The sequence below is a fragment of the Solea senegalensis genome, linkage group LG3 (genome assembly GCF_019176455.1).
Source record: "Solea senegalensis isolate Sse05_10M linkage group LG3, IFAPA_SoseM_1, whole genome shotgun sequence".
Taxonomy (NCBI): Eukaryota; Metazoa; Chordata; class Actinopteri; order Pleuronectiformes; family Soleidae; genus Solea; species Solea senegalensis.
The window spans coordinates 552,564-576,748 of NC_058023.1; the positions used below are offsets into that span (position 1 = coordinate 552,564).

Here is a 24,185-nt window from a genome sequence, read left to right on the forward strand (position 1 = left end):
TAATCCCAGCTCAACTATTTTTTCTGGGATTAACTTTTCTTTCTCCTTCTCCCTTTCTTACGGATGATCCGCATCTACTGTATGACTCGGCAGAGATTTGTACCCCTGCCCTTACAGACAAATTCTCTTTTAAATATTTGACTTTTGCTCGACAGAGACCGCCGTGCACAAGCTGCCTTACCTTGTCCGTTAGTCGTTCTGAATTTGCAACATGCAAAGCCCATCTTTCAGAGATTACCCGTAAAATCCCTCATTGGTCCATCCACCTTCTACCGCTTTATCCGCCACATGAGGGGTCATAGGGGGCATTGGTGTCAATCCCAGTTGACATAGGGCAGAAGGCGGGGCCACAACCCATAAAAAATAATCCAAAAAATGTTCAGTCTGACCAGGAACGGCGTTTTAGGCTATTGTAAGCCCCCTGCAGGTAATATCGGTCACGCAATCCTTCAAAGACCTCAACCAGGTCTACCTTTTTGGCTTTTTGGATGTTGTTTTCCTGAGAGGGTGGACAGAAATGGCGATGGTGCAATTCCTTGGGCTGTGTTGCTCCAACCGTACATTACATTACAAGTTGGAATGGCCTCGGTGCCTTAGCTCACAGTGAACATACGGAGCGCTACGCGATTGTCGGCTCCGATTTTTGTGTGTGTCAGACGCCACGTGCTGCTCTCCGGGTTTTCACACCAGGTTTCTGTCTCCACAGGTGATCGTGAAAGAGCTGCAGCAGAAGGAGAAAGAGTGGAAGAGGAAATACGCCGCGCTGGAGCCGGGAAGGAAGTGTATGAGGGATAAAGCGTACTCCGAGTCCTACCACGAGGTTTCCTCAACAGGAGAGGAGGAGGAGGGGGAGGAGGAAGAGGAGGAAGATGTTAACCTGGAAGGCGAGGATTACCAAGTCGTTGGACTGAGCCACACAATTGAAAGTTGTCTTTCATTACAGCCGCCTATATATATATCTCCTGACTTCCTCTTCTAGAGAACATCTAGAACAGAGGGGATGAGAGTGAACAGAAGAATATGACTGACTGGCTAGTGTTGGGAGTTTTTCCAATTCCAGAAGATGGCGTAGAGGTAGAACATTCCAGGACACTCAGTTGTCCCACACTTGTCTTAGTAGTTTACATAGTGACACTTTCACAGTAGCATCTGCTTGATGTCCACATCGTGTACGTACACAAACATCGTCACAAAGGATAGCTACACTCGTGACAAAGGCGGCCTTGGAAGGCCTTTGACGTATCAGGGCAGCCACATGGTCTCCTCTCAAGGCTTTGCTCATTTTGCCAAATTAAAACCTGACAGAAAGACAACGTGTTGCCTCTTTGCTTTATTCACGCAGGACTGGTAGCAAGAGTATACGATATTACGGCAAAGATTTAAGGTTCTTTATTGTCATATCGTGATTACAGTGAAACCTCTTTGCAATTCTTTACTTTACATAAATACTCACAGCCATTAGGGTAAGAAAGAAATAATCTCTGATCAGGACGGATGCTTCACTCAGATGTCTGAACACACATTACTGAACAACAGCACCATCTACTGACTGACCAGGAGTCTAACAGGAGATCATGCAACCTCATGTGAACCATTGGTTGCAATTTTATGGGTTTTAATTCAACCCAAGAGATTTAAAAATCCATTTTTTTTAACAGAAATGCCAGAATACAAGTGTAGATTTATTCTTATTTTTATTTTAAGTGCTGTTTTTGTTCAATCATTGCAGATTACCAAAAGATAAGATCTGGTTTTATTGCGGAAAGCACGTTGATTAAAGGATCTGGTTCGGTGATCATGTGACTTAGTTTACTAAACGGAGCATTGTCCTCTACGATGAAACTAGCCCTCATAATCATTGATGTCCCTTTGCTCGGTCCTTTCATGGATTTGTCTCCAGCTTCTTCCATCGAGCACAGCCGAGGACAATCTCAGTTTGGCGGCACTTCAGCATCTCCAGTCGCTCCCTCAGGACGTCAGAGGCGTCCACGGTGTCCTCAAAGTCCCGAAGCAGGACCTTGTTCCCCAGAAGTCCTCGCCTCTCCTTCAGCCTCTGGTTGTCTCTCTGCAGCCTGTTGCGTGCCTGCTTCATCCTGGTCAGGACGTCCCTCTTCCTGGCCACCATGGCCTCCACCTCTGCCAGCTGCTCTCGCTTGGCTTGGACGTCCCTCTGCGTCCAGAACAGCTTCTCCTTAACGTTGGTCAGGACCTGACACACAAGGCAGGGAAAATGCAACACATGTGATTATCTGGTGGAGGACGTGTTTTGACGCAGCCTGCGTCCGTCCTTCGACGCTCACCTCTAAGCCGCTGCTGATCTTCGCCTGCAGCTTCATCGATTCCTCGCTTTGCTTCTCGGCCTGTTTCTTCTGCTCCAGCCTCGCGGCCTGCAGCTGCTCATACTGAAGCTGCAGGGGGTCCCTGCCGTGCTCCTCCACGTCTCGGAGCTCCGCCTCCAGCCTGTGGATCTTCGCCTTGAGCTTGATGTGCCTCAGGCGCTGCTTGACGAGCTCGTCCTGCCGGAGCCGCTCTGCTGCCAGGGTCGACTCCACTTTGGTCTGAGCCTCTTGTTTGCCCAGACGTCGGCTCAGCGTCGCCACGGTTACCTGCTGCTTCAGTGTCATGAACGCCTGCCACTCACTTTCTGCCTGAGGATGGAAAAAAAAAAGACACTGTAATGACATACACAACCTCTTCTTACTGTGACACAAGGGATGGGACAATATAACGGCTGACTGTGACTTGAAAATGTCGACTAGCTCACCAACATACAGTCCTAGTGACTTATTTTGAGGTGCCACAGGGGTGAGCCAGCATGTTTCCATTTATTTAAGTACCTGATGACTTAAAATATTTACTTTTTGTGACATCCTAACATTTTGTGACATTATTAACAGATTTTGGTAGCCAAAGTCAATTTTAAGTTTTTTTGTAGCACTGAAACTTTTTTGCTAATGTCAGTTATGTTTTCACACATTTTGTTACGACATTATGACATACAAGATTAAAAGCACAAGCCTTTTACAATAAACACACAACACCATGTCTACTATTATTATTATTGTTATTATAGTGCTTGCTAAATGTATTTCTTTCAATTTTTAAAAACATTTTAATATGTTTTTTCTTTCTCTGTAGTCTCTGTAGTCAGTATTCAGGTCACATTCACCAAGCTCACTGTGTCGCAGCATGTGTAGATGCCTTGTGCTTCTTTTTTTCCCCCCTCCTGCACAGATAAGGGATCATTTAAAAACCACTTAAAAAATCCCTCAAAACAAAAAAAAACTGTTTTAGTGATTTCTTTGTTATATGGAGCAAAGAAACCAGAGAATATTTACATTTAAGAAGCTGAAAATGAAGGAAAACTTGTTTTAATAATGAAAAAAAAAACCTTTTAAACTGATTAAGTAGTTGGAGTTACTGCAGTGCAGACACAAACACCTGATATCAGTGTACCTCTAATGTACATACTATACTGTATACATGTATGTAAATATGCAGTGTGAAAGGTGAATGGCATGTTTTTCACAACACAAACTATGACCCACAGGAGGGTCAGGCAGAGTTCTTCACTTTGACACTGTCACCGACCTTGTCCAGGTTCTCCTGGGACAGTAACCGCAGCTCCTCCGTCTTCTGCCGGATGGTCTCAGCGTCAGCCGCGAGCTGCTGCTTCACCTCACCGAGGACGTTCACGTGTCGCTCGTACTCCTGCAGCTGCTCCGACACAGGCGTCTCCCTCTCCGGCGGGGGGTCGTCCCGGGCCTTCCTGTGGAGATAGTCTGCCAGCTTCACCTGCAGCTGGCTGTTGAGCTGGCTGGACTTCTCCCTCTCCTTACACAGCTCCTGGTGGAGCTGCCTGGTCTCCTCATAGGTGACGTCTTCAGCAGTAGCAGATGACTTGTCTTCTTCAGCCTCCACCTGTGCAGGACTCTCAGGATGCAGCCTGGCAGGTCCATCACGATCACTGCCCTCCTCATGGGACACTGGTTGTTCTCTGTCCTCCTCGTCCAACTCTTGACCTGTGGTGATGTCGTCCACACTGGGAACATCATCTCTGCTGCTCTCTGCTCGCTCAGACGTGGGAGCCACACCGGGAACCTTCACACTTTCAGAGTTTTCAGAGACTTCATGATGAGATGCACCTACTTCAGCAGTGATTTCTTCTTCTTCTTCTTCAGGATTCAGAGAACTGTCCTTCATGTTGGAGGACTCTTCTTTTGTCTCCCTTTGTGTGTCAATCTTCACCTCGTTTTCCTCATCTTTTGCACGTCCTTTGTCAAGAATAAGAGAAGTGTCCTTCATGGATGGAGCTTCCGATGTCTCCTTCTTCACCTCATTCTCTTCATCTTTTTCATTTCCAATGTCAGGAATCAGTGACGTGTCCTTCATGGATGAATCTTCTGATGTCTCTTTCTTCTCTGTGTCATTCTTCACCTCGTTCTCTTCGTCTTTTTCATTTCCAATGTCAGGAATCAGTGAGGTGTCCTTTCTATTGGAGGCATCTTCTGATATTGTCTCCCTCTCTGTGTCCTTCTTCTCTCCTTCCATTTTCAAACAGGCAACAAACTTATTTGATTTGTCTACAGCTGTGCGGCTGCTGCATTTCTGTCGTCAATTGAAATGTTCGTTTTGTTTCGGTTGTCCTGGAAACTGGACTCGGGGAACCAATCACCGGCGACCCGACACAGGATGTGAGGAGCTCGCGCTGGCCGCGAGGAGCGCACCGCGCATGCGCGCAATTCTGCCTCCAACAACAAGAAGCAGGAGCCAGGCAACATGGCCGACCTGGGCAAGAAGTACTGCGTGAACTGCCTCGCAGATGTCACCAACCTCCGGCTTCGGTGCACCGACTGCCCCGATATCGAGCTGTGTCCGGAGTGCTTCTCGGCGGGGGCAGAAATCGGTAACCACCGGAGATGGCACGGCTACCAGCAGGTCGACGGCGGTCGCTTCTCGCTCTGGGGTCCCGAGGCAGAGGGAGGATGGACCAGCAGGGAAGAGCAGTCGCTACTCGATGCTATCGAGCAATATGGATTTGGCAACTGGGTACATCGCTGTTTAACTTATTTTTTTACCTGTAAAACACACATTCACGCACGTTTTACTCGAGTAGAAACAGGAGTAAAAGTTGTCTCGTAGCAACAACGTTAATGACCTTCTGGGAGGAAAAAAAACACGTCATTTTCTCTTCATTCTGATGAAAAAAGTTGTACGAGTGTTCTCTTCTTAACTCTGTGACTGTGTGTGGACTGTTTACACCGAGGAGCTGTCTCAGAATGTAGCTGGAAGGTGTTAAATTACACGTTTTAAAGTGCAAAACATTGACATGACAACATGTTCGAACAGCAGCTGACGAGTAGCGAAAAAATGCACCAGACCTGACGTTTTCAAATAAGAAAAATGACCACAAGACAAAACAGCTCTTGAGGAATTAGAGGTACAAAGTCCAAAATGTATCGAGAAAATGCTCCTAGAAAACATAATTATGGATAGTAGAAGATTTATCCGGATAAATTGACTGTGTACATAACAAAATACGTGTGAAAACACATTCCTATGGTGTGAGAATCATCATTGCGTCCAAACACATACAGTAGTTTCACTTCAAAGTGCACAACACAAGTCAAACCAGTGAGTTATCCTGCAGTATGTCTGTGTCTCTATAACACAGTTATGAGTTATGATGTTGGTGTATGTGTCAAAGTGCATGTTTTACAATTAATCCATGTGAAAACAGCTGGTGATGAGCGGCAAAATCAAATGTACCAGACTTTTCAATTGAGGTGCCAGGAAAAAGAACCAAAAAAAACAAACTGAGATTGTTCATTTTTAATCACCTGAAACCATCGCACCTACCTTTTATTTGGTTATTTGATAATCAAAAGATATAAAAGATAGTCGGGTAGATAAAAGGTTAGGTCTGACGAACCAGGACAAGAGTGTATTTGATATTTTTCCAAGAAATTACTTAAACATCACTGATTAAAATGGTTGTCAAAATCTTTTTCATTAAATTTTTCAGCTTCAGGAATTTAGATGTTATCAACTGAACTTGCTTGAGTTTGTCCAAGTCCAGTTGCCAATGTATAAACTCATGAAGATAGAATGGCCTTGATGACTCAAGAGATGTGTTAATTACAGCTTTTCTCCGTTTCATGTTCCAAACTGTATAATTTAAAAGCTCACTCTTCCTGTTTGTGTCTTTCAGGAGGACATGGCAGCTCATGTTGGACCATCTCGGACTCCTCAGGAAGTCATGGAGCACTACGTCACTATGTACGTCCATGGAAACCTGGGTAAGGCCTGCATCCCCGACAATATTCCAAACCGGGTAACTGACCACACTTGCCCAAGCGGGGGCCCCTTGTCGCCGAGCCTTACCACTCCTCTTCCTCCGCTGGAGATTAGCCTGCCGGAGCAGCAGCAGCTGGGCTACATGCCGCTGCGTGACGACTATGAGATAGAGTATGACCAGGACGCCGAGAAGCTCATCAGCGGGCTCTCTGTGAACTACGACGACGAGGATGTGGAAATTGAAATGAAACGTGCGCATGTGGACATGTATGTGCGGAAGCTTCGGGAACGCCAGAGACGTAAGAACATTGCCCGGGACTACAACCTGGTGCCCGTGTTCCTGGGGAAAGACAAGAAAGACAAGGAGAAGGAGAAACCAGGAGCGCCGGGGGTCACAGGCACTGCCGGTGCTACTGGCGGGGTGGGTGCTGGCGGTGGGACAGCGGGATCGGGCTCCACGGCAGCTGCAGGATCGAGTTCTGTTCCAAATACGCCCAAAAGAAAGATCACCAAGGAAGAGAAGGATCAGCGGGTCAGGCTGCGCGGGCTCTGTCAGTTCATGGCCCATCGGGAGTTTGAAGATTTCTTTGAGAACATGCATAAAGAGCGTGTGCTGAGAGCCAAGGTGCGTGAGCTGCAGCGGTACCGCCGCAATGGCATCATCCGCCTGGAAGAGTCCGCCGAGTACGAAGCTGCGCGCCACAAACGAGAAAAGCGCAAAGAGAACAAAAGCGTGGTCACGTCCAAACGAGGAAGCGGCGGAGGGGGAGGACTCGGATCGGGGATTGGACTCGGGGGCACAGCTGGAGTCGGAGGGGGCATTACCGGAGGTCTAGGAGTAGGCGGCGGGATCAAAGAAGAAGGTAAGGATGGCGAGTTTGCCGCCATTGAGAATCTGACGGGCTTTGAGCTGTTGTCGGACAGAGAGAAGGTGCTGTGCAACTCTCTCAACCTCAGCCCAGCGCGTTACCTGACTGTCAAAACCATCATCATCAAAGATCACCTGCAGAAGCGACAAGGAATCCCCGCCAAGAGCCGACTGCCCAGTTACCTGGACAAAGTCCTCAAGAAGCGCATTCTCACCTTCCTCACAGAAAGTGGCTGGATTTCCCGAGACGCCTCTTAGCATTCTGTCCCGAGACAGATAGTTGCTGACAGTTGGTTTGCTATAAACTCTGGCGACGTCGCGACAACTACTGGCTTTCATCCTTTTTTTTTCAAAGGTGACATTGTGAATATGTAATTTACAGAAGAGGATGCTGGGGAAAAAGAAAATCCTATTTTCATACCATGGCAAGGAACAAATAAAGCCTTTATTTTTCCATTTGGAAAAGGGCCGGGGTCGGAATCACAGAACATTTGTGTTCCCGTTGTTGCTTCATGATGTTAATTACACTGCTATAAGTATTCGGTAATTGCAGCGATGACGCTGCAGTGACACAAGAGGTTCATTCGTTGAGGAGTATTTTAAAACATGGCATTCACCGGAAGTCAAAGGGTTTTTGCAGCTACGATCAAAATGATCACTGATGGGGTTTGTGAATTTTGTCTGCATTTGGTAATTTTTCATCAGAAGTGGCCGTTTGTTTGAATTTTCGTACATTTTTTTAAAGGTGTAGTTCAGGTGTTTTGAAGAGCGGTCGTATGAGTCATTGACGGTCAGCACTGCCATCACTCAGTATGTTTACATGCACAGTTGAGTCAAACTAAGGCCGTAGTCCGACTAAGACAGGCGAGCGGACAACTCGCCGAGTCCGAGTATACATGCGGAGGAGATTTATTGGCCTTGTACATCTGACTCCGCCTCCGTAGGTGGTGCTGTATCTCTCTATAAGCTAGTGCGTATCGAATCAGTTTCCTGTTTGACCTTTTACGTCACAGAAAAACAAACGGCAAACGGTGAAATGGAGATGGGTCATGCTGTGGTTCTATATGTTCGCTCCTGTTGTACATGTTAATCAGTCCAAAAGTGGGTCGTCTACGTAGCTTTTGCTCTTGCCGATGACATCATGTTTATTCTTTTCCGGTAACAGAACTGCATGTCGTCTTCTTCTACTTCCGGGTCAAAGACCAGGGTAATTGGACCATTGTCCAGGTATGTTAGTCCGAATAAGACTAGCTCGGTTTTCGTCAGACTTTACGTGACATTATGGAAATTGAATTATTGTCTTAGTCTGACTAAAAATCGGACTATTAACATGCACGTAAACGCACTGACTGATAACCAGCCTGGGACAAAAAAACAACCTAATTTCCCCCTGGGAATTCATCAAGATTTTTGAGGCTTGCTCTCACTAAAAACATCACCGCCAGTGGCGGACACAAAGGAAAACAGCTTAAGCTTAAAAGCCTAATACATTCGTCTGCCTTTTATGGCTGGAAACTGATGTTTGTGAAGTGCTCACTCCCCTGCACCAAAGTACCGTACAAGAAATAGGTGTTTTTTAGCTTGCAAAAGCTCAGAAGCTGCTGGTCTTCTGCTGCCTTGTTTGTTAAGTTTGTGTCTCTTACGTAAATCGGAAACAAGCATTTTAAAACACTGAAGTTGGGAAAAGCGTCACCTTTGCACTCTTTGATCGAGGTGCCAGTGGATTCAATAACTCCTGTGTGTGCCGTTCTGTATGGAATTTGGAGTGCGGAGAGAGCGGTTTCTAACGCATCCGTCTGTGTTTTAGGTCAGTGCTGTGTTAGTTCCTCATACAACCACGCTTTTAAAAACATTAAATTAAAGTTATTTCTCTCTTAAATAAATGAACTCAGTTCTGCCACCCGTCATCCTGGTCACAGGGAAAGGAAAAAGAAAGAGCAGCTTTCGTGTGACTGAGCACTTTCTGCTGCCTGATTTGCACCAGAGCTCAACAACATCAACATCAGCATTGTTTTAGTTAGACTGATAAGTTAGCTTAGCTTAGCTTATTATAGGTAAAACAGGTGTCAGTATGGGAGTATGTGGGTCAAACTTTGGCCAATAAGTAAGAAAAAGATGCCAAAGATACTGTTAATGAGGAGGTGATGCAGAAACTGTGTTGTCGTTACACAGTCTGTCCAATAGGGAGTGCTAACAAGTTTATTTTCAAATTTTAAACTTTCATAAGGACATTCTGTACCCAGATGAAAAATGTGAATCCATTTTTTTTTTATTATGGCTTCACTGTAAACCTAAGAGCTATGATAGTTCATTTAAAAAAAAAAAAAAAGAAAAAATCTCTAGGTATTATTTATTAGGACTGTCGCGGTCAAAAAACGTGGTTCATTTACCGTTTCATAATTCTACTGCTGTGGTTCGATCCGACGTGCACAATAAACCGAAATAACATCAACTCAAGTAGAAAACTGACTGTTTTGTTTTCCTTAATTGAGAAAAGGTTAAGATTAAGCTTCCATATCCTCATAGTGGGGCACTGCGGTGGTTTAGTGGTGGAGATGTTGGAGCCTAGGGAGCCACGCTCATGCGTGTGAATGTGTGTGTCAAATGGGTGAATATCAAAACTGTTGTGTAAAGCAGCTTTGAGTTGAAGCGCTATAATAAATACGGATCATTCCAAACCTTTATTTGCTTGTGGATTTGGCTTCTTTAACGTCTTGCCCAGATTTTGTCACAAAAGCACAATTCTGATATTTTCACTGACTTATGAATCTTTTATTCTATTCGACCTTTGTGAACACCTGTCATGCTCCTCTACAACGTTTCCACCCGAGTTCAGGTTCTTCGAGGCCATATTTATGAGAATGCACAGTCTTTACTCCTGCTGACGCAGAACACAGATTTTCTCTATGGAGTTTGGTGCAGCAGAGTGGACACTTCACAAACTTCTGTTTTCCAGCCAGAAAAGCCTGTCAAACAGTGAGAGGAAGTAACAAATATATTCTAAAGATGATAAAGACTTAAGCAGGTTTTTTTCCTTGTGTCCCCGCTGCTGAAGTAAAACAAATTTCAGCCTGTAAACCAAACGGCACTGACCTTCAGCTGAAGCTGTTTAATGGTTTCTCACTTATTTCTCTTTCAGTAAGTTAAGAAAAAGGCTTGTGTCGTCCTGCATGTGCCACCAAACGTTCCTAATTTTGGTGTAAATGTCGCAAAGAGAATTGTTTTGTAAAGTCGGGGTGGGTGTGGTTCCTTAATGTCACCAAATGTAAATAATTTTGTAAGATAAGTTGGAAAAAAAAAGAAGAAGATATAATTACCGACCTGTGAAATGTACAGTATTTTGTGACATTTTTATATATTTTTTTGAAGAATCATCTTGTGAAGCGTTGGGTGTAGTGGTGGCATGTTTCTGAGCTGTCTTTGATCTCGTGGGCAGTGCGATGCTGTTCACGCTGTTTTGCTGTCCCGTTACTTTGTCATTGCACATGATGAGGTTTGTATGGAGATTTATTAAAAGTGCAAATACTTTATAATTCTGAAGAGTCCTGCTTCTTTTTGACACTTTTGTAGTTGTCAAGACTTGTTTTCAATAAGAATGACACAAGAGCATTGTGTTGATGGAGTTACTGCAGATTTGTTGCACATTTTCCAAGAATTGTGAACTGTCAGAAGTCTGTAGTTTTATAAATGTCAACCCATCTTTTGATTTGAGTTCAGATTGTTTCATTTTTTTAAATTTCCTTTCAAGAAGCTAACTAATTCTCTATAACAGCTTTTGTATATTCCTTTTTTTATTTAATCTCAGTAAAATGCTGCATTAGTTTTCACTTACAGAATAATACACATTTAACGCTGATGAGTTTTTGATTATCAGTATTAAAAACCTTTTAAAACCCTTAGACTTATATACTTATAGTGTCGTGTAATCCCCAAATTCAGTGCCATCTTGCATATTTACCATAATAGAGGTCACAGTGAAGTAGCATGAGAAAATACTCATTTACTTTCATACAGCCAAACTTGTTTTAAAACTCAACAGAATTAGTATGTAATATTTTAGAAAGTATTAAAATCCAGATTGATTTAAAAATCCCTTATTAAATAAGCAAAGTCACTCAACTCTAATGTTTAACAATAGTACAAATGGAAAGGGGAGATTCATTATTTGTTCTGTAGGACACATTGAGCATAATCAAATATTTATGATTGTTTTATTGACAGACAAAACACTACAAGCAACACGTCTTTCAAATATGATCAGTTTATTGTGATGCTGTGAAATACACAACTATTGTCAAGTCAGTGTCCAGCAACACGGAGACATTTACAGCGACTGAGGTTTTCTGAACAGACCCTGATCATGGACGAGACGCTTTTACTCTGAAAGGCAGTCACCTCAGTACAAAGTAAAATCTCTCAACTGTTTCTTTTCCCCACACAATGACTTAAAAATTCAACATGACAACAACTGAGGAGCCAAGTTTGAGATAATTAGGGCTTTTAACAAAAGTCCGGAATGATACCAACAGTTCATCTTAACTTTTTATGTCAGTGAAAATAATTCAATTGTTTCTCTTCCAGTGAATTTTCTTCCAGTTTGTGGCAGTGGGAGGAGACATTAAGCCTCTGCCTGTGACCTGGTGCATGATTTTAAACCATCTGTGACGTCTGAAATGACTGATGAAAAAACTGAAACCTGCCAAAAAAAAAAGTTATGTATTTGGTAAAAGAGAATGAAGACTGTTCAGACACAAACTTCAGTTCTGCTAGATTCCGGTCTCTCTGACGAACCTCAGGATGGAGGGAGAGTTTGAAGACGGGCTTGTGGGGGAAAAAAAGTGTCTTCTGTACCCGAGGTCTTCCATCACACAGGCAACAAAATAAATCCCACTTTGTTACAGTTTCATCATCATTTAGCCACACCCACCAATGCTGGTCTAAGGGTGCGTCCGTGAAGCTTGTAGCCTACTTTGGTCACTAAGGCGACAGTGCCAGGCTCCTTGCCCTCCACAGGAGTGTGGAAAAGGGCCTCATGCTCATAGGGATCGAACTTCAGGCCTTCAGGGTTGAGCTTGACCAGGCCGTGCTTGGTGAACACCTTCTGGATCTGGCCCTTGGTCATCACCAGGCCGTCGTACAGGTCCTTCAGGTGCGGGTTCTGGCTCGTCACCTCCTCCTTGGGCACACTCTCAGTGGCCTTCTCCAAAATGTCTGCCACTTCAAGCAGGTCCTTGCAGAATCCCTGGATCCCTAGTGTTGAGAAAAGAAAGGGTTATCAAATCTAATATTCCAGAAGACTATTTTTCTGTGGTACAACCTGTGAAAACAAGTCTTTACCGTATAACTTAGCATCCTCGATCATCCTCTGACTCCGTGTCCGCAGGTTTTCCGTGTCAGCTAAAGCCCGCTTGTACTTTTCCTAGAATTACAGCAGACAAATAAACTATGAGTTAAATATTTCTTGTCTTTAAATTACTTTTAAAACAGGTAATAATGAAAAGTAGCTCAATTTGAATGACATTGCTGCAAAACAACTTGAACTTAAGTTTAGAATTTTCATCATCAAAATTAAGGGTCAAACTTTGCAGGATGTTAAACTGATGTATTCTAACATTGAATTATGCCAATTCTGACATTAACCCCCACCACCAATGGAGCATACTACTATAGGAAGTTAGCCAATTATTTTATTTTAGGTAGCTCAAAGTGATTAAGTTATTTACTTGTTCCTCCTGCCAGCAAAACTAACAAAGCATATTTACGTACCGTCATGTCCTTGAGCTGCTCCTCCACCTGAGACTTCTGCTCCACGAGGACTTTTTCTGCTTCACTGATCTCCGTCTTCTCAGCCTCCTCCTCTGACCCGTGGCCATTCTTCTGCTGGGTGGCTGTACACAAGAGTCGTGGAGACGCTCTGAGAGGAAAGGTCACAAGATAGGTCATTTGTCAAGGATGTTCAAATTCCATTTCTACAACAGATCAGCTGCACGGTCAACCCCATGTGAGTTCCCACAGTGTACATTCAATAGTATAGTGCTAAAACAAATACAGGGGTTTACACAATAAACTCAAACACCAGATCTCTTTACTGTGGTTAACTTCTCCAGAAGTCAGTCTTTTTTTGGTTTTGAAGTCCAGGTCACATAATTGATGCTATCAGACAGCTTAATACAACCACTGCCAACCATCTACCTACTTAGTAAGAAGGTTATGCAACTGTCATTCAGTGGTAAACAGTGGCTTATGTCACGTCTTGACATCATCTCACTAGCCCGTGGAGCAATGTTACAACATCACGCCGAACTCCACTCACGTGTGAGTCAATTTAAGACTTAAGACACTAAAAACACAGTTTTAAGAAGTGTTAAATCTGCGAATTTAATAATGAAGTTTGGATCGGCATCCTCCTGAACCGGGACGGACAGAAAACGCTCTATAAAAACGACTTCAGGGGTTAAACTCCACAGAGGAGCATATAGATGTTAGCTTAGCATAAGCTGTCATACAGCCCTCTCTGCAGTGAGGACATGTCACGTACTGTCATCACACCACTTCACTGAGAGTTGAACCGCGAGTCCAACACACATTCACACGTGTCCACCGTCTATTTAGGTCTCTATTTATCAGATCAAGGTCAACATTAAACACCATGATATATCGTTATGAAAGCTGGTGGTGCTAGCCGGTGCTATCAGCTAAGCGTCGCCCTCGCTAACACAACAACAGCGTTTCAATAAAGGACATTTTAACAATAAAGTCGTTATACCGTAATAACGCAGGCGAAGCTACGAGCGAGTAGCTCTGTCTCACTGCCCGGACACACCAGCTCGCCATTTTCCAAATAACGGCTAGTAGATGAAGCTCCTGGTGTAAAACACGTTGACGGGACACACAAGCGCAGAAGCTGGAGCAAGCGTGTGATTTGAGCCAATCACAAGTCAGGACGAAGAACGCCCACTCCTCCCAACCAATCAGATCCCGAGAAGAATTTGACGACGTGAGGTAGTTTGGTTGAGCTGAAGTTAAAGGTGAAGACGAATGTGACCAAGGACAGTTTTGAAAAGCACGTCAAACACAAGTGTTTGTGCATTCATTGGTGACTCAAGTTTTTTCAGCAGTTTAATTCCCTTTTTTAAATACATTCTCCTGCGATTAAATGTTTGCTGTTCTGTTGAGAAATGTCAAAAAACGCACACAAACTTTAAGAACATCTAATACATCTGAATTATACATTGTTGTCCTATTATCATTTATAATACAATATAATTTTATGTTATACGTTAAACTAAAAACCCACCCCTTTGTGTTCCCTAACCATGTATACATTTACATTTTACATTAAAAGAGTTTAAAGTTTAATGTTTTATATATATATATTTTAATTGTTTTATATTTATAGTGATCTTTTACTGTATGTTTTATTGTCTTTTTTAAGTTCACATTCATAGTTTGTCTATTGTATGCATTATTGCAATGTACAGCACTTTGTTCAACTTATTTTTAAACCTGCCATTGAAATACATTTTGATTGGATTTCACTGCAGATGTTCTGCAGCTCACCTACAAGAATACAGTAGTCGTATTAATTTAATAAACAGGCTGAAATGAATAAAGATTGGACTTGAAAATAACCATACATTGTCCAGACCAATTCATTCACATGAACATTACTTGCGAAGCAACTCCTGAAATGTTACTGCAGGACATTAGAGCAGCAGAGTAATCGCTTATTTTGATTAAGGATGGTTCAGTCTTAGCTCTGACGCTCCTTCACTGCAGCAGGTGTGTTCAATTAGCCTTGTTGGAGCAAACCAAATGGACTGAGGGAATGGGGGGAGGTGTGAGAAGACTTTGGCTATGTTTGGTTTACTGTTTATTTGTTTAGGGTGTGAACATTTAATGTGGGTAAACTGTAAATGTGTTGTGCTATAGAGAGTTAAGTGTAAAGTGAAGGATTAGCCACTGCACATAATGGCAGCACCTGTTAGCCTCCACACCCCTTTACATAGTTGCACCTGAGGCCGACGTTTTTCCAGTTGAAGTCGCTGTTTGGCTTTGGCAGGTTAATTAGTGATGTATTTCTTCAAAAGTTGTAATATCTGTGTGTTAAAAACAACTTATCAACCAAATACAAAGCTCTATCACACTTGGATTCTAGTCCTGCTGGTTGTTTGTCTCAGTAGCCACTGTTGTTTTTGTCATTCCACCATCAAAGCTTTAGCTAGCAATTAGCTAGTCAATTCCTGTTCCTCAGTGCAATGATAGAGCCCGAACAACATGTCCTGGTGGAGAACTGTTTGTGGCACCGCAGTTCACAGAGGAACCACCAAGTTTACTGGCTGTGAAATGTCTTGGTCTCCAGACTGAAGTGAGTTACTGGTGGGACAACGAGGCTCCTAAAAAGGAGGGAACATGGTGGAAGGGAGGTGAACCATTCCTGGGCTGAGAATGTCTCTCAGTGGCTACACCACATATGTGACCATGGCTGATAAGGAACCAGGATTACAGAACCCTCAAGAGTTCTACCTTTGGCTCAAAGACCTTGGATGGATCACATCAGAAAAAGCGGAAGCTAAAGTGGTAGAGAACTTCCTTCCTGTTCAACCCTCAGCAGACCAGTGACGCAGGGTAAGTCTTTCTATTGTTATTTTTGGTGTTTAAGACACAAACACATCGTCCTGATTCTGTGTGTTTTCTAGTACAGTGGTTATCAAAAGAAAATATTGAGAAGCTTGTACCACAGTGTGAGAACCATGGGTCTAGACTTATACGTCTATTTCAGGGATCAGCATGTAAATGTTTTTTGTAAAGAATTGAATATTGGGCCAAAACATTGTATCTTCAGTGCCTTTAACTGCCTTAAAATGTCTTCAGTCAGAAACGCCTTAAACTAACAATAATGTGGATGTTGTCTTTAAGTGCCAGCTTGTTATGAAGACAAATGTGTGTCAGATATGTACTCGTACTGTAAATATTTATTGGGCATCATTTCAATTTGAAGAACTTTGAGCCTAACATATGGTAATTGTTATTTTACGGACATTTACTTCCCAAACCTGGCTGTCCATGACAACAGCACTGTTTTTATTTCTGTTTTTCCAAACCAAACATTTAGTTTAGGTTTACAGAATCTATTAGAATCACTACATAGTTTTTCAGAATAGAAGCTCTGAACTTGTGAAGATGGGCATAATTTAAGATCATCTGATGGGCCGATACTGATGCTTGCGGGCCACCATTTGCTGACCACTAGTCTATAGGGATGTAAATTAGGGATATAAAGGCACCAGTCATATTGCAAATCTTGTGGTGTCAAAATAGGAGTTTGTTTTGCAATTGGAAGACTTCTTCCACTTTTTATGTATGGTCTATTATTGTTGCTTGTAATTCAGGCAGTTTCTTCCACAAAGAGACGAGCAAGTAGAGCTATGAAGTTAGCGCTACAGATTTACTGAAATAAATGATGTGCAGGCTCTAACCTGAAGTGCTGTCATAGGTTCAATGTACAGATGTGCATCCATTGTGTGAGCTGTCTGCCACTGTCAAATTGCTTGTAAATTGCTTACACCTTCACTTATAGACTGTTGCCTCAAAGCTGTGTTGTCACTGTTGACTTCCCATCAACTAATCAACTTCACCGCGGATGAAAAGACATCTTTCAACATCTTCCTCTCTCTCTCTTTCCTGTCACACACACACACTCTGCAATCTCTGCCTGTCTTTTGTCCTCTCCTCCACTGCACATCTGACATGGTGGAGCTAATTGATAGGCCCGCCATTTCCCTGTGCTGTGACTCCACCTGTTCATGTGTCTCGGTGGCTGCCTCAGTGTAGGAGGGGGAGGAATTATTCCTTCATTTCGCAGTAATGGGAGCAAACACGTTGGCACTTCCCCCGTTAGGCGGAGACTCGTTTCATGAGGTGAAGGCACGGCTCTGTCGAGGCCTCGCTAGGCTCCCCACTTTGATGTCTGTCATTAACGAACGTCTTAAAAGACTTTTTGTGCGTAATGAGAAAGGAGCGGCGTGGTGAGGAGAAGCTTAACGGCATTTGATGGAAGCGCTAACTGCGATTGTTAACTTTCGTCAGGCGAGTCGTGCTCCAAGAGCCCGATCATCTGCAGAGACTCAAGCTAGAGCCTCTTCTGCTCTAATGTTTGAGGATTTTTGTCAGTTTAAGATTGTGGTTGAGGTGCAGAAAAGTAGCACAAGTTAAATCTCACTAATTATGTCTAAATAAAGCTGCAGTCAGATATTTTTCCCACATCAATTACCCCTGCTAGCAGTCTGACAAAAAACAATCCATATTTCAGTGACACAGTACAAACATTAGAGTTTGAGCTTAAGTACTTTTGTTACTTGTCACCGCATGATTTATTAAACCAAAACAACCCCTTATAATCAAAACAAGAAAAACACATTTATCTCCAGACAAAATACAACACAATATAAAATTTTAGTCAAAGTTTTTTCTTTTAATTTTGAAAGGAGAATTAGTTTTTTTTTTTTTATGACATTTCATTCCCTCTTTAATTCTAAACATAAATTTCAAAGTGCTCTAAGGTTCCACTAAGTTGTGAAATTGTAATGCCTGTCGGTTCAGGAATAATGTATTAGTTGGTTAATTCTAAGTAGAATAGGTGATAATTCTTATAGCCCTTTTTTTATTATTGTTGTTATTTAGAGTTTTATTTATTTAGAGTTGTTATCTATTTTGTCTATGGATAATTGTGTTCCATCGTCCCATCTAAAGAAAAGGCACAAAATGGACAAATCTGCAATTGTCTTATTCCCATTTCCCCCGCTGTTTTGTGTGGTCCTTCTTCCTCTGCAAAGTTTAAGTGTGAGCTTGTGATGACTGTGTTTGTCACTTGCCTGTCAGGGTTAAAGGTTTAGTCCTTATACATAGTCATTAGGAGCTCTCAGCCTCAGGGATGGAGCGGCATACAGAGCTGCGTGTTTACCCCAGATGCTTCAAAACTCAATGTCACATGAAGGCAAGAGGGAGGAGGTGGAGGAGGGCAGGGGAAAGTGAGACAGTCAGAAGGGAGACACAAAGTGGAATATATTGATGTGTTCCAGTTGTCGTCGGAATAAGAACTTACCTGAAAAGTCCCTCACAAACCTGGACAACGGATTCTAAGATGTCTGACACGTACATCAATCGTGAAAAGATTCAGCTGCTTTTACTTTTAATTGCACTTCTTTCTTATTTGTTTCAGGTAAACCTGCTCTTTTAAATGCCACATTTCATGTTCTAAGGCAGACAAGGTTTTTTTTTATTTCATTAGAGTAAAATGGCCCGGACAAAAAGCAGAAAAATGAATAGTAGCAGGTATATAATGTATGGATTTATGAATTCGGATGAAGGAGATAACAACAGTAGTTGGGAATCCTTAGCATTCCCTACTAATAGTAAAGGGTGATGAAATGCAGGTAGTTTGAAACGTGTTCTTCTTTTTCTTTTTTTACTAGAAGACAACATGTTCAAGGTTGTTAAATTATTCATGTTCAGGGAGCCTCTCTGATCCAACAAGACTAACAAGGCCTTCGCAGTATCACCAAGGGGATGTTTGTTTACACAGATAAGATTCATTGCACAGTGGGTAAACTGCTCAATTCCAGTCAGATGATCGCCTCAGTTTTTGACCAGCAGAGTGTGCAGCCGACCAGCAGGGGGCGTCCATACGCCAGTAAAATGGCCTTGAAGCAGTGGATGAGTTTTAAGAGGAACAGGAGGAAGAATATCCTCGCTACACAGTTGTGTCTGGAGGGACGGCTTTAGTGACACACTTGCATTCATCTCTCTCACACACTCACACAAGACCTTGTCGCCCACTATTACCGCAGCTCGTCCAATTTGCACATCGCCGAGCAAAATCTAATGAAAAGATGTGTTGTGAGTACATCCTTCGTGAAATATCGCCGAAATTGGTCTCTGGGCTCCGGGCTCCGTCCTGCACCTGCTATTTAAAGGCTGCTGGAAAAACAAACACAACAAACGCAGAGATTAATTGTAAAATATCAAAGCCACAGGCTGGAATTCTGATGAAATATTCATTTGCAGAAAGTAATTCCCGTGCCTCAGACGTTAAGGTTTGTATGTATTAGCATTTAGCTACAGAACCTCATTGACTATTCCCATCTCAGATTTCACCATGACGGCAATGCTGAATAACATTATTATTTATTATTTCAAAAAGGGACAGTGTATATACACAAGAATATACTGTACATACAGTATGCATATTGACTTAGATTTGTGTCAATATTCTCAAACAACACTTTTCACCAAGCAAGCAACACGAAGGTTGTGGGTTTGATTCTCCGGCTCCGCTAGTCTACATGTCCATGTGTCTTTGGGAAAGACACTGTATGAAAGTGTGTGTGAATGGCAAAAATGGTAGTGTAAAGCAGCTTTGAGTGGTCGTCAAACCTTATTCAATATGGGAGAAAATCGTAGCATGCAAAGTTGAGTAGATTGCATTTGTTTGTTTTTGAGATCTTTTTAAAAATTAAAGTGAGAGAAGAGCCAAGAATAACACCAAGGTACTTGAATTATTTTACCATTTCAAACTCCTCCCCTTTAAAAAATAAATACATGTGATCTTAACTGGTTGTTTGGAGAACATCCGACGTACGGTATGTTTTCTCGGAGCCTTGTGGGACACCCATTGAATTAAAACCATTCTATTTCTATTAAAGAATTCCAAATAGTTTTTTTATAAAATATATACATATAATGCTCAATATTATATTATATTCATTTTAAGAAATTCAGTGCATGTTTAATCTTGTATTTTTTCTTTCCTTTTAGTGAATGAAAGTTTTTTTTTAATTGGATTTCACGCACAACTATTAGCAAACAACAAACTCTCCTCTTGCTCTTCTACCCTTTGGCCATATTTATAAACGAAAGGTTGTACAGTCTCTGAGATTCTATTAAAATATAGACGTTCATTATATGCACACACACACAATGATGGCAGATGGCATCTCCGCTGTGACTCTGCCTTTCTCTGACTCCCAGACCCTGGTTTAACCTTCAGCGTGGAATAACTTGTGGGAGTTTCAAAGCCTCCCGCTACATTTGCTGAAATGACAGTGCATCATTTCCCCCTCGTTCCCTATAGACAGTACTGTCAGCCTCTGTGTACACACGCACACACACGCGCTCTATCCTTTCTCCTTTCCTCACCGCACTCCCTTGACAACAATTAAGACGTTTGCCTTGCACGGTAAACAAATCTGTCACAATTAGCGTGGTTACAGCAGTGTGTGTGTTTTCAGTAGTCCAGTGTGGTGGCTGCAGTAGCAGTTGTGGTGTGTGTGTGTGTGTGTGGGTGTGTGTTTGTGAGAGAGCCACTGGGAGGCTCCTGTGTGTGTGTGTGTGTGTGTGTGTGTGTGTGTGTGTGTGTGTGTGTGGATGTTTAGCTCTGTTGAAAATCAAACCCCATGGGGGGGAGGAGGAGGAGGAGGAGGAGGAGGAGGTCTTGTTTGATTGAGTGGGAGTTGTGGGCGGGAAGGCTGCCGGAACGTGTGGCCAGCTCTCTGGGGAAATCTGACAAATGGAAACGTATTGTAAGAATTCCCTGAGCATAAATTTCCATCATGCAGTGGCAGAATAAAACTGCTGCGATGTGTTTATGGCTGAGGTGAGGAGGGTTTAAAAATGTTGCAAGTTAATGGCGCTGAAGTGTTTTGAAAGTGCAAGTCGCTGCTTTTTATTAATTTTTTTTTTTTTTGTTATCTTCGTATGACAACAGAACTTGTTCCTGTCTTCCGTTTTTACTGGAGAACTGTTTTGTGCTGTCATGGCCGAGATGCCGTGTCAGAGGCTTTAACCACACAAGGACATTCAACTGCACAAAATAAAAAAATAAAGAGTCCTTTAGTGGCTTGAAAATGTTTGATTCTGTTTCACAGGATGATAATCAAATTCCTGTTTATTTGCAATGGCTTTTTATCCAACTTATTGGGTCAATATTTGGAGCACATGTTTTATGTATTTAATATACAATATAATGTAGGTATTATTTTCAGTTGAAATATAGAAGTTTATTGCATGGCATCACTGTTGAAACCCCCCAGCAATTCCAGTCATTTGTTTCAAATCAGTTATATGTGGGGCCACCTTGAGTCCCTTTTTTTTCCCCTTTAGCCCACAAAGTCTCTTGATGCGGTCCTGGCCTGAACTTCACACGTCTGTTTCATTGTCTGAAAGGAGACAATGAGAATGTGTTTTTACATGCTGGTTTTTGTGTGAATGCATGACCTGATCTTACCAGAAAATGACTTTGGTAGAGGTTGAAGTCACTTTTTTTAATAATATGACTTAATTTTCTGTACTTAAGTACTTTTTACCTTTTATGTATTTTTAAGTATTAAAAAAAAGTGAGGAGTTAGGATTGAGCCATGATAGCTCAGTGATAGGACGAGTTGTCTTTCAACTGGAAGGTTGTAGGTTCAATTCCTGGCTATCTTACTTCTTTCTTTATTTCTTTCCTTTCAACTTATCTACCTTCTACCTAAATTCCTTTCCTCCTGCCTTCTTACCTACCTATCTTCCTTCCTTACTTTCTACCTACCTACCTACCTACATATCTTCCTTCCTTCCTAACTACTTACCTACCTACCTTCTTCTGATTTTATTTGGTAATAACGAGTAACAACGATAGAGGAAATGCAGTGAAGTAAAAGTGGATAGAATAACAAAGTAAAGTACATATACGTGAATTTTGCACTTGTACTGACAAAGTATTTGTAATTTCCACTAAGTATTTGTAATTTGTTACATTACAACACGGATCATCAGCCTAGTTAAGGGCAGTGTAAAGACTCTACGCGTCGCTCTGCATGAACGCGTCAACATGAAAACACTTATTTGTCCGATAGCCGACGGACGCTCGTGTAAAATTGTTTGTTCATGCACTGGTGATGTCAGTGTGTGTCGGGATCTCTGAAGCATTCAGAGATCCCTGTTCCTTCCCGTCTCAGTGTGTTATTGAGCAGCCGGGGTGAGTTATCAAGCTCACCGTGTTAAATGTGAGGCGACAGAGTGTGACTGGTGTCTGCAAGGGGACGCTGGCCCCGACGTGGTGTCCAGAATAGACGGTCACACCTTTTACACCGTGTGTGAGAAGATGGAGACACATTACCATTCAGAACCAACATCGTGAGCTCACACAAAAGTATGATTATTTGAATTTTAATGAGCTACAAACTCCTTTTATGTGTGCATAAAAAGAACGACCCCGTGTATTTGTGTGATTATTGGAATTCTATCGTAAACATCTGAGGAAATTTCAGAGTGCATCTTCACAGCATGACCAACTAAATTCAGTGAATATTACACTGTGGCGTGTATGTGTGTGTGTGTGTGTGTGATGGCAGATGAGAAGTTTGGATGAATAAAACAGGCCGTGCATCATCTGAGAGCACAGACAGCTCAGGGGGAGGCAGACCTTGGACTGCGGGAGTCCAGCTTGTTAGCATGCTGCTGAACGCAGCTTTGTTCGCCATCAAATTTTCATGGATAATTGGGCGTTATGAAGATTAATGTGCATTAGTTTTACGGAGCTGCGGGAGCACAGCCAGAGAGCTTCCAGCAGCTGTGTGTGTGTGTGTGTGTGTGGCTGCCTCTTTAGAGGGGGCCTGTGATAGTATTTGCTTTATACTTTGAGGTTGATCGATCACCTGATTGACATGTTTTATGAAAGATGTCGAGTTACAGCGAGGCGACGTCCTGCCAAAACAAACCAAACACTGTTGGTTTTAGTTTTTACCAACTGTAGGACCAACTGTTGTTGTCCATCCCAATCTATTCTGTCTGTCCGTCTGTCTTCCTTCTATCATTTTCATTTCAACCAAATAAAAAAACACTCTTTCTTCTTCAATTCAAACTAAGTTCTAAAATATCTGTCTGTCTGTCTGAATACCTTCTGATTTTATTTGGTAGTAATATTTGGTGGTTTTCCTTCCTTCCATCATCTTCATTTTAACCAAATAAATCAACAGTCAGCACGATCAATAATACACCTTTCTCTCTTTCATTAATTTTTTATATATACAACCGTCGCTTTTAGCCAACAGTCCGATCTCATTCCAGATTTGAAGTATGAGAAAATATGATTAGTTGCAAACTTTTTCTGAACATGTACAAACTAAGAACGGGTGTTTTTTTATTTATTTATTTATTTTTATTGAACACAAACAGTTTCTGTTATGTTGGACCCGTCATCACACTCAGACTCACTGCTTTAATCTGTTTTCCCGTTGCCTTATTTTTCTCACACACACGCACTCGCGCTTCCTCTCTTTTCCACTGTGTTATGAAATATTCAAACTTATGCTTCAGCTTAGGAGGTGCAATTACACACAGTGTGCTGACAACAGAGGTCATGGAAGGTGCTCGTTCCTGCCTCGCGCTCGCTCAACATCGAAGCTGGGTTTGAGCACAGCGCGTGGTCGTATTGTCAAGTGTCTTAAGTACACTTTTAATGTGAAGGCTTGATAACCAGCAGTGTCTAGAACTGTAGATCTGTAGGCATCTCATGTAGGTATCGCGTTCAGTTTGATACGTATTATTAATATTGGCTGAATTATGCAATATCTCCAGGCTCATGCATTATTTACCATGTTGACGGTTGATTTACTTGGTTAAAATGAAAATGAATGAATAAATAAGAAATAACACACGGCCTAGACTTTGCCCAAAGGCAAAAACATGTAAAACTGTTTTTTTTTTTATCATGTATGAAGAGATACTGAGGAATAATGTAGACGAGACTGTGCCGTCGCCTTTTCTGCAACACAAATGCACCTTCTGCCCTCGCATCCATCAAATATTCAAACGGACTCCGCTCCTGTTCTGCCACTCTGGACCCCCGAGCGCACTGATCTGAGGCAGCAACACTGCTCCGTCCATTTATTCCCGAGCAGCAGCAGCAGCAGCAGCAGCAGCAGCAGCAGCAGCAGTAACAGCAGCAGAAAGACTGACGTGTAAATAATTAATAAAGATC

The 24,185-nt window shown here is 42.4% G+C and overlaps 3 protein-coding genes across 3 annotated transcripts; 1 reads left to right on the forward strand and 2 right to left on the reverse strand.

Moving 5' to 3' along the window:
- Positions 1–1,373: 1,373 nt before the first annotated feature.
- LOC122765916 (coiled-coil domain-containing protein 96-like) lies at positions 1,374–4,755 on the reverse strand. Its single transcript, XM_044020407.1, has 3 exons — positions 3,592–4,755; positions 2,301–2,648; positions 1,374–2,209 (listed from the first exon to the last, which is right to left on the reverse strand). The coding sequence occupies exons 1-3, from the start codon at positions 4,549–4,551 to the stop codon at positions 1,883–1,885; spliced, it is 1,635 nt and encodes a 544-aa protein (XP_043876342.1). The 5' UTR covers positions 4,552–4,755; the 3' UTR covers positions 1,374–1,882.
- A 24-nt stretch (positions 4,756–4,779) lies between these two features.
- Positions 4,780–8,021, forward strand: tada2b (transcriptional adaptor 2B). Its single transcript, XM_044020415.1, has 2 exons — positions 4,780–5,049; positions 6,212–8,021. The coding sequence occupies exons 1-2, from the start codon at positions 4,780–4,782 to the stop codon at positions 7,421–7,423; spliced, it is 1,482 nt and encodes a 493-aa protein (XP_043876350.1). The 3' UTR covers positions 7,424–8,021.
- Positions 8,022–11,410: 3,389 nt separating this feature from the next.
- grpel1 (GrpE-like 1, mitochondrial) lies at positions 11,411–14,080 on the reverse strand. Its single transcript, XM_044020436.1, has 4 exons — positions 13,932–14,080; positions 12,932–13,079; positions 12,503–12,584; positions 11,411–12,415 (listed from the first exon to the last, which is right to left on the reverse strand). The coding sequence occupies exons 1-4, from the start codon at positions 13,997–13,999 to the stop codon at positions 12,075–12,077; spliced, it is 639 nt and encodes a 212-aa protein (XP_043876371.1). The 5' UTR covers positions 14,000–14,080; the 3' UTR covers positions 11,411–12,074.
- Positions 14,081–24,185: the final 10,105 nt, after the last annotated feature.

Bases quoted from the DNA above. Each gene is read 5' to 3' on its own strand.
- LOC122765916 (XM_044020407.1), bottom strand. From the start codon at position 4,551: ATGGAAGGAGAGAAGAAGGACACAGAGAGGGAGACAATATCAGAAGAT. The intron at 2,649-3,591 runs GTCGGTGACAGT...TTCCATCCTCAG, and splicing joins CCCAGGAGAACCTGGACAAG to GCAGAAAGTGAGTGGCAGGC. The intron at 2,210-2,300 runs GTGAGCGTCGAA...CTTGTGTGTCAG, and splicing joins AGATCAGCAGCGGCTTAGAG to GTCCTGACCAACGTTAAGGA.
- tada2b (XM_044020415.1), top strand. From the start codon at position 4,780: ATGGCCGACCTGGGCAAGAAGTACTGCGTGAACTGCCTCGCAGATGTC. The intron at 5,050-6,211 runs GTACATCGCTGT...TGTGTCTTTCAG, and splicing joins AATATGGATTTGGCAACTGG to GAGGACATGGCAGCTCATGT.
- grpel1 (XM_044020436.1), bottom strand. From the start codon at position 13,999: ATGGCGAGCTGGTGTGTCCGGGCAGTGAGACAGAGCTACTCGCTCGTA. The intron at 12,585-12,931 runs GTACGTAAATAT...CTGTAATTCTAG, and splicing joins AGCAGCTCAAGGACATGACG to GAAAAGTACAAGCGGGCTTT. The intron at 12,416-12,502 runs GTAAAGACTTGT...TCTCAACACTAG, and splicing joins CGAGGATGCTAAGTTATACG to GGATCCAGGGATTCTGCAAG.